Source organism: Phalaenopsis equestris, unplaced genomic scaffold (genome assembly GCF_001263595.1).
Source record: "Phalaenopsis equestris unplaced genomic scaffold, ASM126359v1 Scaffold000372, whole genome shotgun sequence".
NCBI lineage: Eukaryota > Viridiplantae > Streptophyta > Magnoliopsida > Asparagales > Orchidaceae > Phalaenopsis > Phalaenopsis equestris.
The window spans coordinates 556,319-575,243 of NW_018164814.1; the positions used below are offsets into that span (position 1 = coordinate 556,319).

At 33.6% G+C, this 18,925-nt stretch overlaps 1 protein-coding gene across 1 annotated transcript; it reads right to left on the bottom strand.

The window, feature by feature from the left end:
* Positions 1 to 5,654: 5,654 nt before the first annotated feature.
* LOC110026412 (ADP-ribosylation factor 2-like) lies at positions 5,655 to 17,836 on the bottom strand. Its single transcript, XM_020727334.1, has 7 exons — positions 17,684 to 17,836; positions 17,105 to 17,264; positions 13,320 to 13,390; positions 13,101 to 13,220; positions 6,875 to 6,993; positions 6,387 to 6,468; positions 5,655 to 5,962 (listed from the first exon to the last, which is right to left on the bottom strand). The coding sequence occupies exons 2-7, from the start codon at positions 17,250 to 17,252 to the stop codon at positions 5,957 to 5,959; spliced, it is 546 nt and encodes a 181-aa protein (XP_020582993.1). The 5' UTR covers positions 17,253 to 17,264; positions 17,684 to 17,836; the 3' UTR covers positions 5,655 to 5,956.
* Positions 17,837 to 18,925: the final 1,089 nt, after the last annotated feature.

Here is an 18,925-nt window from a genome sequence, read left to right on the forward strand (position 1 = left end):
TATATATATATATATATATATATATATTTTTTGTAAATTGAATTCTGCCTAAGAAACCACTTTATGAGAATCATCTTAACTTAGAACTATGGAAATGTTATATGATTTTATGGTACTATTAATCTAATGCATGCGCTAATAAAATAATTAGGAGATGCCTATAGTTTCTGCCAAACTGCCAATGTAGAGAATCTTTTTTTTTTTTTTTTTTGGCACTTTTTGGCACAATCATATGTGGGGCTGTAAACAAGCCGAGCTCGTGTCGACTCATTAGAAATTATTCGTGTTTGAAATTGGCTCGTGAACACTGTGTTCGTGTTTGGGTAGATTTAAATATTCTTGTTTGTGTTTGGCTCGTTAAAAGTAATTGGAAAAAATATATATATAGTGTTGGATTCGAACATGTACCAATTCTGTCAATAGAAGGGATAAAAATACATGAACACGCGAATAAATGTAAATTTTCTTTTGTTTTCGAGCTAAAAACAAGTCGAACATGAGAGAACAATGGGTTATTCATGTTCGGCTCGTTTATAATTCGGGTTTAAAAAATTGGTTCATGTTTTGCTCGTTTACTTAACGAACGAGCCGAACACGTGCTGTTCGCAAACAACGAGCTTCTTTGACAACTCTAAGCATATGAAAGCCCTCTTCCAAACTAAATGAATATAATTAACCGTCCATATTTGCACATGCCTTGGCCATAAAAATAGAGTGTATATATACACACACATAGATGCATATAATATAGTGGTGGAACCAAAGGGTGGCAGAGAGAGACACTCATATAAACTCTTTACTATCATATAATATGATAAAATTTTTGTTCATCCTAAACTTAAATACTTAATTATCATTGATTTTAAATTATATTTTTATTCTAATAAACATGTTCATAATTGTCTTAAGAAATTTAAGGTAATGAATGATTTAAATCTAAATACTTGTCACCTCCTGATTTTTTATTTTGCTATATATATATGCAAGTTATATAAATGAAGAAATATGTAAAGAAAGGATGCATGCATTTAGATTAAACTAAATGTAGGAAGGCATGATAAAAGGACAAATGAGTAGGTTGGTCATGCAATTTGGTGCAAATTTTAATTAATAAAGCACAAATGAGTATTTAGGGATTTCCAAAGTTGAAGCCCATCTACACTTTACATGGTTCATTGCATTGAGCATTTATAGGTTTAAAGGACAGTGCATTTTGATACTAGCATCCTTGTCTCCCCCGAAGTATTGGGTTCATGATAAGGACATGGAAGAAGTTAACACTCCAATTCATTGATTGGCTTTTCATTGTTGATAAGAATGGAATAGGAGAACATAAGAAAATATAGATGATAATAATGGTTTATTTAATTTGAGTATTTATTCTCTTGCACTTATAGTTAAGTGAATTTTGTTATATAATTTAAGTTATGATTAGAATAAGTTTTTTTAATCAATTTAGGAGTCATATGGGATTATTTTATTTTTTTAATATTTGTATGCCTTTATTTAAAATAAAGTATAATTGATGTATTAAAATAAATAGTTTTAATGTTATTTTAAACTATTTTATTTTATTTTGGCAATATCTAGTGAAAATAGGCATGGCTAACAGAAGAAAGTGTGTGAAGTCTAATGAATGGTAATAGCAATTTTTTTTTAAAGTATTCAAGCTAAAAGTTATTTTTGGTATTTTAAAATTAAATAAATTTATTTTAAAAATTAAAAGAAAATTTTTAAAAATTAAAAAAAAAACAAAAGTGATCCCTAATATGGCCTTAACTAGTGTAAGTTAAAGATTACGAAGAATATTATTTTAATATGTTTTAATTATGAGAGACATACCATATAGTGGTAATTAAAGAAGCCTTGAGGTTTCAAATTCATTATTAGATGGTGATTGTTACACAATGATTAAATTTTGCTGTTAAAAATTTATCAATTGAGGGTCATTAATTTGATTATTTTTCTAATAGAAGAAGAGACTAGAAAATCATGAGGACGATAATCAAATAAATGATGTTTTGATGATAAACATCAATCATTAATAAGAATTAAACAACAATAAATTGGGAATGTAAGAAAATACGCTATAATGAGTAATTGATTTGATCATTGTTCTCATAGAAATGAAGAAATATAAAGCTCCAAAAATTAACAAATTACAAAAATCTAATGAACTCTTAAAGATGGCTCTATTAAGTTAACGAGTCATTATCTTTTATAGTGGTTTGAGTACATATGGGTTTTCAAGATGTTTATGGATTCAAGATATTCAAGCTAAACATTGTGTTAGTTTTTTCATCCCAATTTAAGTGGCTTGTTATTTTTTTTAATGTTAAAGAACAGTATGTTTGTAACTGCCTTCTTACAACTTTCCTGTTCTTATTGTCTTGAGGGATGTTGGTGTATATAAATAAACAAATGAAGGACAATGTAGGGTTTATTCTTTTGTTCCATTTTTCATGTAGTTCTATTACATTGTGAGGTTGGATTTCACATCAATTCCCAATAAAGTTATTAGAAACAAGTCTTTAAAGTTGTATTATAAATAGTTCTTAGATATTTTAGCTCATTTGTTCTTTAAAATTTCATTCTTTTTATTCTTAAATTCATTTTCAATTGGTATCAAAGCTACTAAAAAAAAAAAGGAGTCATTGTAGAAACTTAAGACTGATAAATTTACATGCGAGAATGACTTTAGTTTGTGGCACATCAAGATGAAAGTGCTTCTTATTCATCAAGAACTTTCAATGTTATTACTGATGGAGGTATGGTTTCAATCACTGACAGAGAAAAGCTAAGAAAAATATAGCTAAAGACTATATAATTCTATTATAATTAAACCACTACTGTAAAACTACGATTATTAGCTATGTAATGCTATCTTTTCTAATTCAAAAAAAAAAAATTATATACTTACAATCATATAGTGGATAATTTTAATTGGGCCAAAACCCGTGGTAGTTTGTTTCAAATAAAAAATTTGTTGCTATAAGCTTTCAATACTTTTTTCTTAAATTTTATTTAAAGAACATATATGATAAAAAAAGGTTTGCTTGTTTCATGGGCCGAACTGACTAGTAAATTTTCGGTCATGAGTTCTTCTTTAATGGACTTGTTATTATAAAAAATTATAGGAAGAGGCATTTCTTCATTTCTCTCAACAAAGTTCTTTTATTTTTTAAAAAAAAAGGTTTTAATGATGGAGCAAATTAAACATAAAAAATAGTCTGGAAAACGATATTTAATAATTAAAATAAAATATTTTTTTACAAGTTACAAAAATATTATAATCATTATCATAATAACCATACACAATTATACATCATTTGAATACAATATGTGGTGTAAAATATACTTTTAAAACATATTTTTGAATTCTTTTAGGATGTAGGGTCCTCTATTATTCATCAATTTATACAATTTGGTAGAGACCTGTATAAGGAGGATGATATAAGATAATGGACGCGTTCTCCATGTCTCAATTCTCTGTTTCTCCAATGATTCTCCTCCGATGAAACAAAGGTAATGGTCTTATCTCTAACTAAAAACGAAAGAGAGACCCCAAGTCGATTGATCGATGGCCCCACAAAGGTCACCCTCTCTGAATACATAAAGAGAAAAGAGTGTCAAATTATGAATTGTACTGTATGAAATGCGTTCATTGTCCATTATGACGCGGATGTCAAAGGGCTTATAAATGATGACAAAGCAAACTCGGTGGTTGGGTATGAGAAATCCACTAGTTGTGGCGAACTCAGTAGTCTGAGAAGCTTCATTACTCTTGGGAAGGTGATATTTGAGTCCTCTATGATTGGCAGGGAAGTTGAATAAGTGAATTTGCCAAATTAATATGCCAAGTTAGTCCAGCATGACAGTTTGACATGTGGTATTAATGGATATAGTGAGGTATTGAATAAGCCTAATGGCAGACTCAGAATCATGTAGTCCTTCAAATGTTCATTAATAATCAGTCCAAGAAAACCCATTTATTTCACTAGTCTTAAGACGAAACCTATAATTCGAAGATTTTTACATAGTTTCACAGACTCCGAATACATTTTGTTGATTTCAGATTAATTTTAGCGTTGAAGTTTTCAAATTTGGTCTCTGTATCATTTCTATCTGAAATCATTAAAATGAGCTTTAAATTATCAAAACTTTATAAGAGGCTATTTGTTTTTATTTAGAATCAAGTGCTCTACTGCATCCAAATTAGCCAGCTTTTGATAAACTCTATAATATTTTGTTCATGAAGAAACATATTATAAATTTCTTTTATAGTTGTAAATAAAACCCCAAGGCTTTCAAATTTTTTTGAATAAATCTTTTTATATGACTGATAATTTAAGAGCCTAGAACGACTACTCCAACGATACATAATTAAGGGTGCGTTTGGGACAGCTTGTGTGTTTCAGGATAAGCAGTTTATCTTGAAACGCAACCCGCGGGTCAATTGCAGGGTCCGACCCACAGCCCGCGTTTAGTGTAAAAATGAAACCGAGTTTTCAGATAAGCAGACAAAATGCGTGATCCAAACGGTACCACGGCGTTTTTAAAAACGCCCCTACAATTATAAGATGCCACAACCAAGCCCTAATATAAGTTAAAATGTTTTTTAATACTAGAATAGTAAATTAAATTTGAAATAAAAAGTTATTTTAGGTTCAACTTCACTCTTCATTTACTACGCTTAAGGTATATTAAATCATTATACATTTTGTAGATTTAGATATGCTCATAAAAAAACTAAGCATGTGGCTGAAGTTTTAGCATACTTGTTAAAGACAATCTTTATAGAACAGATTAGAGGGAACAATTTCTTAGATAAAAATGATTCCGAACGGCGCCTAAATTAGGGGTGTAAATGAACCGAACATAAAGGAACAGTGCTTACGTCCGTGTTCGATTCGTTTGAAATTTAGCTTGTTTGAAATAAACTCATGCTTAAAATTATTCGTGAAATCATTTTTTATGTTCGTTTCCTAACAAACGAGCCGAACACGAGTTTTTCGCAAACAACAAGCCAGTTTGACATCCCTAATATTAATATATAATATCTATATTGATATATTACTAATATAATATACTAATATATCATTATTATTAATTTATTACATATTATAATTTATAAAATTTAATTTTTTAAAATATCATTACTTTTTTATATATAATTATTTTATATTTCGAACAATAACGATTCGAACACGAACAAACGCATCACTGTTCGTGTTTGATTCGTTTAACCAACCGAACGAAAAAAAAATTTATTCATATTCGTCTCATTTACTTATCGAACGAATCGAACACAAACTCATTGACGAACCGAACACGAGCTATTCATGAACAACGAGCTTTTTGGACAGCCCTAGCCTTAATTATTTGATCAACTGCAACAAACAATTTTAAAATAAGCAAAATAAAAAAAAAAAAAAACCTGAAAAAAAAAATTAAGATAAGAAGAAAAGACATTTCTTGTTTATATATTGACAGAATACTAAAAATAGGATTTTACTATATTTAAACTTCATACCTCTACACCTTCATAACATCACCAGCAGCGTAACCACAGAGCAACTAGCAATTCTCAAAATGATAGAAACGACAAGCTTTATTTCAACAGAATGATGTAAAATTTTCAAACAGAAGCTCAATAAAACTGAAGTCCTTATACTTGTACATAATGCTAGAAAATTAAAAATCTTCAACAGAGTGTGTGCTCTACATAAAAGCTATTATAAAACGCACGGAACACTGGAAAGAAATAGAATTTGTAACAACACTGCAGTGCAAATAGGACAAGTAGACAAAAACACAGAATATCAGACCACAACACAAGATTTTGCATTACAACTAATTGGATATGTGCTCTTAGATGCAAAAGAAAAGGTCAGAAAATACTCCTCGAGAGGGATAGAAAACGAACAATCGGCGTATTCTGATCAAAGTACAAGTTTCAACCCTGCAAATCCAAGAATGGGTAAAATTTATCTACAAGCCATGCATGCAAACCAATGAGAATTAAATGCAAGAGAAATATGCATACATATTGCACAATACTTATGTATTTACATATGGAACATGCGAAGCTTCATATCTACACTTCTTACACCTTGGTGTAAGAAACCTATGCACGAAAATATGCATTTCAGTTTTAAAGAGATAGTGATAGTATATGTTTGATGTGATGTCAAAGATTTAGGTGCTACGGATGTAAATATGAATTTTTTGGTGTTTGATATGTAAATACATAAGAATTTGTGGTATGTATGTAAATTGCCCCTAAGATTAAAGGTCATTAAAAGTAAAAATTGGATAAGGAAAGTTTCCCAGATATAAAATGGCACTTTCAAGAGGATTGTTACAACGAAGAAAAGAGAAATTACCTTGTTGGCAATGTTGCTGGAAAGCCAGTCGAGCCCCTCGTACAGGCCCTCACCAGAGGTGGCACAAGTGCTTTGAATGTACCTGACGATTAGATTCCAGAATCCCACACCCATAAGATAAGTCAGCTAAAGAAGTACACACCACTACTCATTGAACAAAACCATTGCAATGAAATTTTGAGAGTTACGAGAATGGCTTCTCATCATCACCTTCTTCATTAGACCCAAGAATTTGGGGTTGAACTTTATGAGTCCTATTTCTCAATTCGTTATTTTTAGTGTACCATGAGATTTTAAATTAATTTTTACACATATCTTGCTACATTTTTATTTTCATCTATTTACCGCTCACTTCAAATATTCTTATTAGTTTTAAATATCCTTACGAGAATGTCTTCCAAGTCATAATAACAAAATACATCATGATAAAAATACTCCCTTAGCATCAAAATCACTAAAAGAACTTCACTGAGAATAAAGAATGATACCAGTGTCGCTGACGAAGCGAATGAAGACCAAGCTTATCAGTGATTTCGGCTGCATTCATAGCATTTGGCAGGTCTTGTTTGTTTGCAAACACAAGCAAGACAGCATCACGCAGCTCATCCTACAAGATTCAATATAAATCCAGATAAGCACAGTTTCAAAATAATTTCTGAGCAAAAGATATATTTGGTAATAAGAGAATCCGCATATAAAACTCCTTGCTGCAAGCAATACAGCATTCTTAATAATTGTTTTAAGAAACTGGTAATCAAATAATATTGCTCACTACCAACCTCAGCATCTTCTAATTATTCAACAATCATGAAGAACCTTTCAATAAGCACCTTGAAGATAAAGGAGATTCCAAGAACCATGTGAATTCTATTTGTACACAGCTGGTTTTGCGACTGGGGATTGGAAACGTAGTTCACAAATGGATAATAAATTGCACGTCTTCCTTAATTTTACACTGAGACTTCTCGCCCAAAATTTTGATTTTCAACTGAAGCACTCCACGAACTAATGCACCTCTCATCCAACCATGTTCAAAGTATGCCTCTCACCTTCCCACCCCTTTATTTCATCTTATAGAACATAGAAGTTTGCTTTCTTATTTCTAACCAATTATGTGCTTCAATCGAGCCATTTAAGGCAACTGATGAAATAAGCATATATATAATCTTCAAATAATATATATCATGTGCCATAAACGTCTTTACAAATTTAGTTAGTTCGCATCCATACAGAAATATATATTTTCGTGAAGGTGTAATATATATTTTCAGTGATGCAAACAATGAAAGACCACTCAAGCAGAACTATTCAAAAATATGGCTTAGAATACTGCAACAAGATTTACCATGGACAAACAGAAATGATCACAAACTCTAAATAAATCAACCACAGTGCGCATTGGCCCTCCATTAATAGGTTTAATAAGTCAATGACAATTATTTAAAGTTGATTACTGCTTAAAAAAAGCCTCTGCACAAAGATTTCAAGATAATATCCCAAGTATGTTATGAAAAGCACATTTAGAGATGAATATTCAAAATTTTGATGAGCGAATAGAGCAGAATTTAGATCATACATATTCTCAAATTTTCTTTTTTGTTTATACAAAAGATATTAATCGTGCATAGATGTATCGCTGTTAAGACAAGCAGCCCTTTGTCAAATTATTTCATTAGTGGTGGTGAATTCATCAACTTTTCATTCTCAATAAGTAAATACATAACACTAATTAAATCAAATGTAAGTTTTGTCGATCCAACAAGTATTTTCATATACATGATAACATCACGGACATCAACACAAAGAGCTTTAAACAGCAATTAGAATGATTATGCTGACAATGATGATGATGGTGAGTTGTAGTTCTTGTAATTTCATTTAAAGTTTTTTTTTTCTTTCATGTTTGTTGATGAAGCTGCTAGAAACCTATTTTTCTTCACAGCACAAAACAGCAAAAACCTATATGCATAAAAATAAGTACCTACAATTCGAGAGGAGCCAATTTCTCTCTAACTAAGTTTCAAAATAACAATCACATATCCTAACCCTAAGCATGTTAGACATATTTATACCCCATATTAATAATTATGACTAAATTGCTCTTTTAGTTTTACACCTAACACAAGTCTTCAAGCTATTTTGGGCGGGTCTTAGTGTCGACTTAAGTAGAGCACAAGGCAGATGGTGTCATAGGAACCGGTCTAACATTATTTTAATCCCAAAAAGACATCTTGTCCTCAAGATAGAAGAGAGAAAATTGTTGTTGGGTCAAGTTATATGACTCCCACATGGCGTCATAATATGACAATTCATTTCATTTAATCAACACTTCTTTCCCACATGTCGATTTCTAATGCACCATTTTAACTCAAGTGACTCTGAGAGAATTTTCATTGCATTTTTATCTTTAACCAACTACATTAATTCCACATTTTTCCCCAATCCTTGTGGTCTCGGCAGACAAAACATTACTCAAATTTTTGGCCTCAACACTTTCATGATGTATCCCTCCCAAACTGCAGAACAGCATCTCAAATTTCTCCCTATAATCCATGACAGACCCTTCTTGCACTAATGCAAAAAAGTGTCATGTAAATTTCCTTCTCGTGTGATTCTGAAACACTCCAACAATTACTATTGAATTATTCTCATGTTGTGATTTACTAACATTATTCTCTCCATTGATACTATGTTAGAACCTTCCCTTCCAAACACAAGGCCGCAACCATCAAATTTTCTCCCTCCGCCAGCCCGATAACAACAAAATATCTTCACCACACGATAAACCTAATCATAAGCATCCTCTCTTTCAAACATCGACATCTACAACTTCCTAATGCGTGAGTCACATCCAAAATTTTCTTGACCGAAGTTCGTTCCACCCATGAAGTGAGGGTTGGACCCACACTAATTTCCCTTCTTCCATAAGTCCGACCCACCCCATAATCAGCTCGCTTGTCCCCATAGACACATGAATCGTCTTCCGCCCAAAAGGTTGCCGCAACAAAAGACACTGGAGCGGTTGGATGCAGCCCTAGGTTGGGGTCCCACCAACCGTGGTTCCTTCTTCCATGCCAAAATCCTTCAAATCGAACTTCTCCAGCACCAAATTCACAAGCTATTCCGTTCCATCTGTTATCGCTCATTCCAAACCTCCAAATGTTGTGTAATTCCCTCATCTGCTTAATCACTACTACAAATCTGTTTAAAGAAGTGATGCTGCCTTAATCCACCCGAGTCCTTCTGATTGTTGCCCTAATCCACCCAAGTCCTTCTGATTGCTGCCCTACAACTTCCTTATGCGTGAGTCACATCCAAAATTTTCTCGATCGAAGTTCGTTCTACCCATGAAGCGGGGGTTAAACCCATATTAATTTCCCTTCTTTCATAAGTCTGACCCACCCCATAATTAGCTCGCTCATCCCCACAGACACATTAATCGCCTTCCGCCCAAAAGGTTGTCGCAACAAAAGACACTGGAGCGGTTGGATGCAGCCCTTCGTTGGGGTCCCACCAACCATGGTTCCCTGTTCCGAGTCAAAATCCTTCGAATCAAACTTCTCCAACATCAAAATCACAAGCTATTTTGTTCCATCTGTTGTCGTTCATTCCAAACCTCCAAATGTTGTGTAATTCCCTCATTTGCTTGATCACTACTACAAATTCATTTAAAGCAACGATGCTGCCCTAATCCACCCGAGTCCTTTTGATTGTTGCCCTAATCCACCTGAGTCCTGATTGCTGCCCTACAACTTCCTTATGCGTGAGTCACATCCAAAATTTTCTCGATCGAAGTTCGTTCCACCCATGAAGCGGGGCTTAGACCCATATTAATTTCCCTTCTTCCATAAGTCTGACCCACCCCATAATTAGCTCGCTCGTCCCCATAGACGCATGAATCGTCTTCCGCCCAAAAGGTTGTCGCAGCAAAAGACACTAGAGCGGTTAGATGTAGCCCTTCATTGGGGTCCCACCAACAGTGGTTCCTTCTTCCGGGTCAAAATCCTTCGAATCAAACTTCTCCAGAACCAAAATCACAAGCTATTTTGTTTCATCTGTTGTCGCTCATTCCACACCTCAAAATGTTGTGTAATTCCCTCATCTGCTTGATCACTACTACAAATCCATTTAAAGCAGCGATGTTGCCCTAATCCACCCGAGTCCTGATTGTTGTCGCTCGCATCCACTCAAGATAACGTCGCTTGATCATGCGGCAAGCGAAGTCAATTTTGTGTAAAACTTCACGATCTTCATCATGTCTTCTAAGACCATGAATCTTCCCTCCATGGACGAGAATTGCCCTTGGATGGACAAGAACCGTTCATCCATGGTCGAGAGAAGCTCCTCCATTTCAGATTTGATTTGGGTTACTTTTTCCTCTAATTTTTACTCCGAAGCCTCTACTTTCTTGGTCTTTATTACTCCTAAAAAGATTTTCGATCACAAAAGCATAATTATGTACGCCGCAATCCTGTAGTTGGTTTCCCAACTAGTTGGAATCGCGAAAGTATCACAAAGTTCCTTCACGAAGGCAGTGTGATCGAAATGAATGTATGACAATCCTATCAGATTCCCAACTAGGTTGAACGTGACTGATTCGCGTGAGGCGATTGCGACAAAGAAGCCTGCATGTTGTGATCCCGTCAGCTTCCCAGCTAGGTCAAATGGCGAGTATTTTCCATCGGCACCTGTACATTGCTCAGGCACTAGGCAATTTGGAGCGGTTCCTAAAATTTTGATTGGTCGAGTCGACGATTATAGAATGGTGGAGTAGCTCAAATGATCTAAATACTAATTTATAGTAACTTCCGTAGAAATTTGGGCAAAGCAAAATATATTTCTTCACAAGCACAAAACAACACAATTTAAATGCATAGAAGATAAACATCTACAATTCGAAAAGCAAGCAATCTCTCCCAAACCTTAACCCTAAGATGCAAGATAACAATCACACAACCTAACCCTACACGCATATGAGCCCTATTTATACCCACAATAATAACTAACAAAGGCTAAATTGTCCTTTTAGTCTTAAGCCTAACATTAGTCTTCAGACTATTTTGGTAGGCCCAATGTCGACTCAATGGAGCACGAGACGGAAGGTGTTGTAGGCGTCAGTCTAACAGAGGCATTTGTATAATTATTGAGTGAAACTTTCTTGCATCAAAATATAGTTAATTTGTATAAAGTTACAACACAATGTACCTTGGTTGCCTATGTAGTTGTGTTATTTTGTTTTAAAATAATATGATGTTTATATTGAATTAGAGTTATAGTAATTAATGAGGTCATATGGTTGTATTTTTTCTTTATTTGCAGGTTATGCATGAATTGAAAATGAATGCTACACAATCTTTTTGTCGACATTTGTGATCAATATGGGCCACAAATAAACTTATAAAGCTCCTTTAGCTAGCCATTTGAAACCATTGCAACCATAAATTTGTAACAATGAAGCTTCCATAGTATATATTTGCAACAGTAAAGGCTTGTCACAAAAACACTTACGATGCATTGATTTGCAACCAATTCTATGACGGCACTTGCTATCCAAAATAAGCCTTGGCAATAAAATCTATGATAGAAACCACTACTGCAAAAATGCTTATATCCTAGTGAGGAAAAGCTAGATGCTAGAATATAACTTATTCTAAGAAAAATGGTATTAGTCTCACATCAAACTACACTAGACTGCATGGACCACCAAAACATAGATCCCAGCAAGCAGGTGTGCAATCTTTCTTAAAGTTTGAAGGGAGACGACCAGCAACCATCTCCGATCCAAGGACCGGGAAAAATCCCCAAACATAGAAATGTGGATGCAACAATATGAGTTAATGCCTGTAGATCCATGGAGCCCATGAAATCGAGAGCATGAAAGTTAATTGGTATATTCGGCAAATGGGTTAAGGAAACGAGGATATCACACTGCAATACTTAACAACTTTATAATGCAGCTTAAAACATCATCCCAACTGGTTTTAAAACTGGCTATGATGACAGCCTTAACACCAAACATTTACGTCCCGCCTCCATGGACAAGCCAACAAAGACAAGTGTTCTGCACAGAATTTTTTAAAAGTTGCCAGCACTGACCTTGCCACTTTCGCCAATGCCTGAAATATGAGGGTTAGATGCACATGAATCAATAAGAAGTACCCAACCTAGAAAAATAAATCTCTCCTGTCTAAACCACGGTTCAATCCCATTCAAAAGCACGATAACTCAGGCAAGAAAAACAGATAAAACAAACAATATGCATTTGGATAATTCCTTCCAATTTCAGACATGCAAAGACCGCTTGACATCATTATTTTATTCATCATTTTATAAAATTTGAATTGCTATTTTATTTGCCCCGGGTCAGCCCCCTGGTACATCTTAAATGATTTACTAATTGTATGTCTAACTTGAGTGTCAGATGCAACTACAATAGGCGTGCCTTCTGAGAAAGCATTGACCATTTGTTTTGACTTCTATGAATGAGGTTGATTTGGATGTGCGAAGTTGAGAACTCATCAACCCCATTAGCAAAAGTAACTTGCGACATGTGATAATAACAGTTTGGAAATAGTTAATTAATTTAAATGGTGCATCTGCAATATGAATGCATCCATAAATATTATTCTTCAAATGTGATCAAGCATATTATGAACACTCGAGTCAGAACCAAAACTAAAGGTACATCTAGCAGAAATACACTTCTGAACTTGCCTCATTTAGCATTCTGTGCAGCTCATCCCGGGCCTCAATGACTCGATCTCTGTCATTACTGTCAACAACAAAAATAAGGCCTTGTGTATTCTGGAAATAGTGCCTCCACAATGGTCTGATCTGTTCATTTCCAGTAAAAAACAAAAATAGTTTCATCAAAATATGTTATAAGAACTAAATTGTCCTCAAGAATTGAAAAAAATCGTCACAACTACATACCTTATCTTGACCACCAACATCCCAAACAGTGAAGCTAATGTTCTTGTACTCAACAGTCTCTACATTGAACCCTGCAATGCAAAGCTGTTAAGCCTACAAAATACCATCATATAACAACATTCTTTCAAAAAAAGTAAGCATATCGAACAAAACATTAATGAACTAGGTTTAATATTAGCAATACGGTCTTAAAGATAAAAATAAAATTGTTTCCATTCAAGAATAATCCACAGAGTTCCAATTTTTCAGTTTTGCAACTGTCTGCCAAAAGACTGGACTTGTATTTTACATTTAAATATTTGGGCGATGTGTATAAATAAATATGACAAAAATTCAGTTCATTTACATCTTAAAATGCAATGGGAATAATTTAACATAAATTAAATGATTTTAAATTTAATTAAATAACAAGAGTTGATGATGAACAATATAAAAAATGTTCCAAAAAGATAAATATGCTAACTTTTGAAGATTATCCAAGAAGAAAATAGCTATTCAAAAAAAAAGTTAGCCCAAAAACTGTGGCTTGCGGCATGGCCTGTCAACCACACTGAGACACACAGACCTATGATGAACTTCTAATAATAGTAGAACAAGCAGCAAGAGTCACCACAAAAATTAGGCCAATGTTAGCCAAAACAAAAACATAGGCCAGACTTTTGACAGGGTCCTGCCTAAAAGTATCAGTTCTGGTGGAAATTTAGCCATTCTCAATACAAGAAGAGGCGGACAGGACAACTTTGCATGCCGAAGTGCAGCATCTGACAAAGCTCTACCATAAACTACCAAACCCCCAAAAAAAAATGCACAATAAGAAAAGGTCCAGAGAGGTCCACAGGCAAAAATAAGCAATCTACTTATTTTGAAAACATAGGCTATTGCCTAACTACCACAGAAAGCATCCGATACTTCTACTAACAGTTAGTACACTTTTATATACAAAAGAATAATAGTAAAACAATTGGCACATTTTAGCAATTAAGCAGTTAAAACCATTTTTAGGCCTCTCATATAAATACAAATAAATTAGGGAAAAAAAAAGATATACAATTACTTGATCATTATGGTTTTTGAGACTAATGCTTATTGGGCTTACAGGTTGGCTCCACGGCAGGGATAGACAATTAAATATCTGTCTCCTATGGTTATTATAAGATCAAAGATTATTACTGCCTAAGATGGGATGTATAATCATATATAAGTTTGAAATTGTAAAGATACTTCAGAAAATTTAATTGCAATTAACCAAAGATTTGATTTGCAAGGAGTTGAATTTCATAAATTAAACTAATGATTATACTCAATTCTTTTCAAAGAGTGTTGCTTGTTAAAACAAAAACTACATGGGTTGTTATGAAACATAAAGAGTAATATTTAGCATTTATTATTTATAAGGATCAATTAATTTATAAAATTAAGAGCTTTTGGCAGGGATATGATGATGTCTTTGGATATTTATAGGTTCAAAAATTTTATAAGCAAATATAATTTGCTTAAAGATTACTTTATTATAGCCATCCATCTCATCAAAGTCTCAGGCAAAATAATTAAACATTAATTAAACTATAATCCTTCAAAGATAACTTCATTATAACCAAGTATCATCAATATCTTAGGCAAAATAATTAAACATGAATTAAAGTATAATCCTTCAGAGATATTAGATCAACTCTAATCCATCCCTAATTTCTTACTAAAGTCCTTTAGTGAAACAAAATAATTGTAGCATAATAATTTAAAAGCAAATAACATACAAAACCAATAAGCCCTGCATAATACTCAAATAAATTATGTTTGCTTGTCTAAATCCTTAAATAGGCCATGCAAATGCAATTGATTCTTATAGTCAGTCACCAAAATAATTGGGAAGAACTCAGGTGTTTTGATTTAGGACATTCAGTTCATTAGGAATAAAAAATAACGTATTTAAAAACTTCTAAAACACTAATCTAATTTCAAATTTTTTTATGACCATACCTTTCATCAAATAAATGAATAAAAGTTTAAACCTCTTGTTAATAATGTTGTAGTTGTCTAGAAATAGCTTACAATATATTATTTAAATTGGATTTTTCGCTGCTTGTTCGTTGATCAAATAAATAGCTTGATTTAAATAGACAAAATAAAGCAACTATAAACTCTAATGCCAATTTGATGCAAAAGGTCCAAGGGTTTATGTGCTCCTATTGCAACAGGAATAATGCAATTAATATAGATTACACAACAAAAAAAAATTATGTTTTACAGATCAAAGATCATAAAATATGCAAAAAAAACACTTTTTTTAGGTGCAGCCTACATAATTGAAGTAAAATCCAAAAAATAAAGTAATGATTGAATAATTCTAGGAAATCAATGAAAAATTCAAATTACGCAAAACAAATGAGAATTCTTTTTCTTTTCCAATCAATATTCCAATTATATCAAATCTGAGCAAATTATACTGTTGTGAGCGAATAAACAAGGTATTGAGATGTTAGAATAGGAAAGAGTTCAGTTCACCTAAGTAATAAAACTCTAGGCATCACGTTAGCAAAAGAGAAAACTTGTTCTAAAATAAATGGTAACATGTGCATCACACTCAAATAAATTACACATTTAGCTTATGTAAACAATAATGAAAATTGAAATCAAAACCTTCTAGAACAATAAGGTTTTTTATAATTTCTTAAATCCTGAGGCAGAGAGAAAGAGATAGGGATAGAGAGGCAGGAGAGAGAGAGAGAGAGAGAGAGAGAGAGAGCAAAAAACAATTTTTTTCCCTAGAAAATCCTGTCCCAAAAAACAATTTTTTTCCCTAGAAAATCCTGTGATTTCCACTTGTTTGTGCGCTTGAATTGTTTAATAAATACGGAAAATTAAATAGATTAAACTCAGGGGGTCAACGGCGACGGAATGTTTCTACCATCTGCGCTAAAATCGAAGTAAAGACATATTTCAACAGTTTTCAGAACTAATAAGGCTGTAGAGAATATAAGTGGTTAGAGGATGAAGAAAAATGTGATTTTTCTTATTGCAGCATACTAAGTGGACGAAATATTCCAAGGATTTTCATTGATTTTGCATTCTCTTGCATGTTCATCATGGATTTTGATGTGTTTTACATTCTTTTGTATGTTCACCTTGTGTGTGTGTGTGTGTGTGTGTTTTTTTTTTTTTTTTTTTTTTTTTTTACTTTGTATTTTGTTGCATATTTCCACCATAATTTATGTTATTTTGGCATTCTCTTGCATGTATCACCATGAACTTAACTTGCTCACCTTCCCTTTCCATTTTTCTTCCATGGCCTGTACCCCTAGCCCGCCTATCCACCTAACCGATCCCTAGATCCACTAAACCACCTAACCCGAGCCCAAGATCCACCCAGCCAGCTAGACCCCTAACAGTATGATAGTAAAAGATAATGGCATTTATATCAGGAAACAATGGAAAGAGCTGGGACTTTAAATATATAGTATTTATCTTAATAACATGATAAGCGCCATTGGATTCTCCTTGACACCTATAAATGAAAGAGGCAAAAACAAGGAAATCCGCCAGAAGATGAATCAGTTTCAAATGAAAAAGGTGAATGCAATTGACCTGAAAGATGGGCACAATCATTCATAATCGGTCAGCAATCACCACGTAAAGATAGCAGCAAATTTTTTAAACGTCTTTCTCCACCATATCACGAAGAAGAAATATGGAAACCATAAGACCTCAAGGTTACCAATAGCAAACCCAAACTAATAATAATAATAATAACTCAAAACAAAGTTTGAAGTGATAGATCAAGGGCTTACCAATAGTTGGGATGGTAGTAACAATCTCTCCGAGCTTCAGCTTGTAGAGAATCGTGGTCTTACCAGCGGCATCAAGACCAACCATTAAAATCCTCATCTCCCTCTTCGCAAAGAGACGGCTAAAGAGCTTCGTAAACGTAAGCCCCATCTTCCCCCCAATCTGAATCGCAAAGACAGAGCCTAATGAGTCATACAAATGCTGAAAACAAACAAAAATAACTTAAAATACAAAGAAAAACTTCAGATCGAATAGCAATCTAGCCAAACTACAGAGATCCCTGATTACAGATCCGTAACCAATTTGAGGCAATATCAAATTACCCAAACATAAAACAAGCAAAAAAAAAAAAAGTAAAATGGAAGTTGATCGTGATGAAGAGAAAGGACGTTTCCTGCCAACAGATAACTCAGATCTATAAATTGAGAAGTTAGATCACCAAATATGTGAACAGATTACTGAAAAAACAATTTCAGATCTGTCCAACTTTTAGCAGATCGCGAAGCAGATAGTGGGGCTCAAAGGAAGATCTGGGAAATAAAAGGAATAGACTATACTTGTCAATATTAACGAAGCATTACCAAGAGATGTACGCAAACAGATCTAGATGATTACTGGCGAAGATTAAAAAGAATGCGAACCCGATCGTCCTCCTCCTCCGCTCTGCACGAATGGAAGCTAACGGAGAGAAATGGAGGAAACCGTAGAGGAAGAAGTTTATATAAAGTGGGCTGAGGAGGAAGCAATCGATCTTCGGCAATAGCAGATTCCAGCGTTGAGGGCACGCATGTGTGACCGGTGATGGCCCGCGACGACTGAAGCAGCCAAAGGCGAAAACAGAGTGTGACCGGTGTCAACTGGGTATAGCCGGTTGGATTAAAGAGAAGGGAGTCGACCAGGAAAGAGGAACGCAGTCAAATGTGGTCTGGAGCGTTTTTTATCATGAGGTGCCGTAAACCTGTTTCATTCTAGATGTTAATAAAATAAGGATTTATATCTAATTTTAATTTAATTGTATTTATTTGAAATTGGGATAATTACATACGCACCATCCAAAATATTGATATTTACAAATTATTCATTTCCATAATTTTTTTGTACTATCTAACCGATATATTTATATGCATAGCACCGAAATCACTGTTATTTACAAAATCTAGCACTCATATGATATTTTTGAACTACTGAACTGATTTATTTGCACGTGTCATGATCAAATCATTGGAAATTTGATAATAATGAAAATTTTGGGTTAGGGTTTTATCATGAATTTTGTTATTTGAGTGAGAATTTGAAAAATGGATCAAAGAGAGTGATGGATTTGTAAATAGCAATGTATGTAATTGCCCCCAAAGGAAAATTGTGAGTTGGGTTTTTACCTTAAAATTTTGATATTTGAGTGAGAATTTGAAAAATTAAGGAAATACAATGTTGGATTTGTAAATAGCAAGTTTCGGGTGGTCTATATATAATTGCCCTGTCATTAAAATATATTTTATTTATATAGGTAATAGCAAAAATCCCCTTGGTTGGGTTAGATTCGACTGATTGCCTCAATTAGAGAATTATGTATGTTAGTTCATAGATAATGATCTACTCACGAATGTCCGATCAAACTAAAGCAACCCAGCAAGTAGTCAGAGAGGTCCAAGTGGCTTCACAGCTGACTCGAAACTAAACATGAGATCAAATCGCACAAGAAGATCAAATTGTCACATGGTTGAATTGATCTGCAACAACAATACTATATTTTTTTTAAAAAATGTGTTTTATAGGGAACGATTATCCATGGAAGACATTAGTAGAAAAGAATTTTCCGTAGC

Coding starts and splice junctions, on each gene's coding strand:
- LOC110026412 (XM_020727334.1), bottom strand. CDS start 17,252: ATGGGGCTTACGTTTACGAAGCTCTTTAGCCGTCTCTTTGCGAAGAGG. Junction 13,221..13,319: donor ATGTTGGTGGTCAAGATAAG/GTATGTAGTTGT, acceptor GGAAATGAACAG/ATCAGACCATTGTGGAGGCA. Junction 6,469..6,874: donor TCGCTTCGTCAGCGACACTG/GTATCATTCTTT, acceptor TCTAATCGTCAG/GTACATTCAAAGCACTTGTG.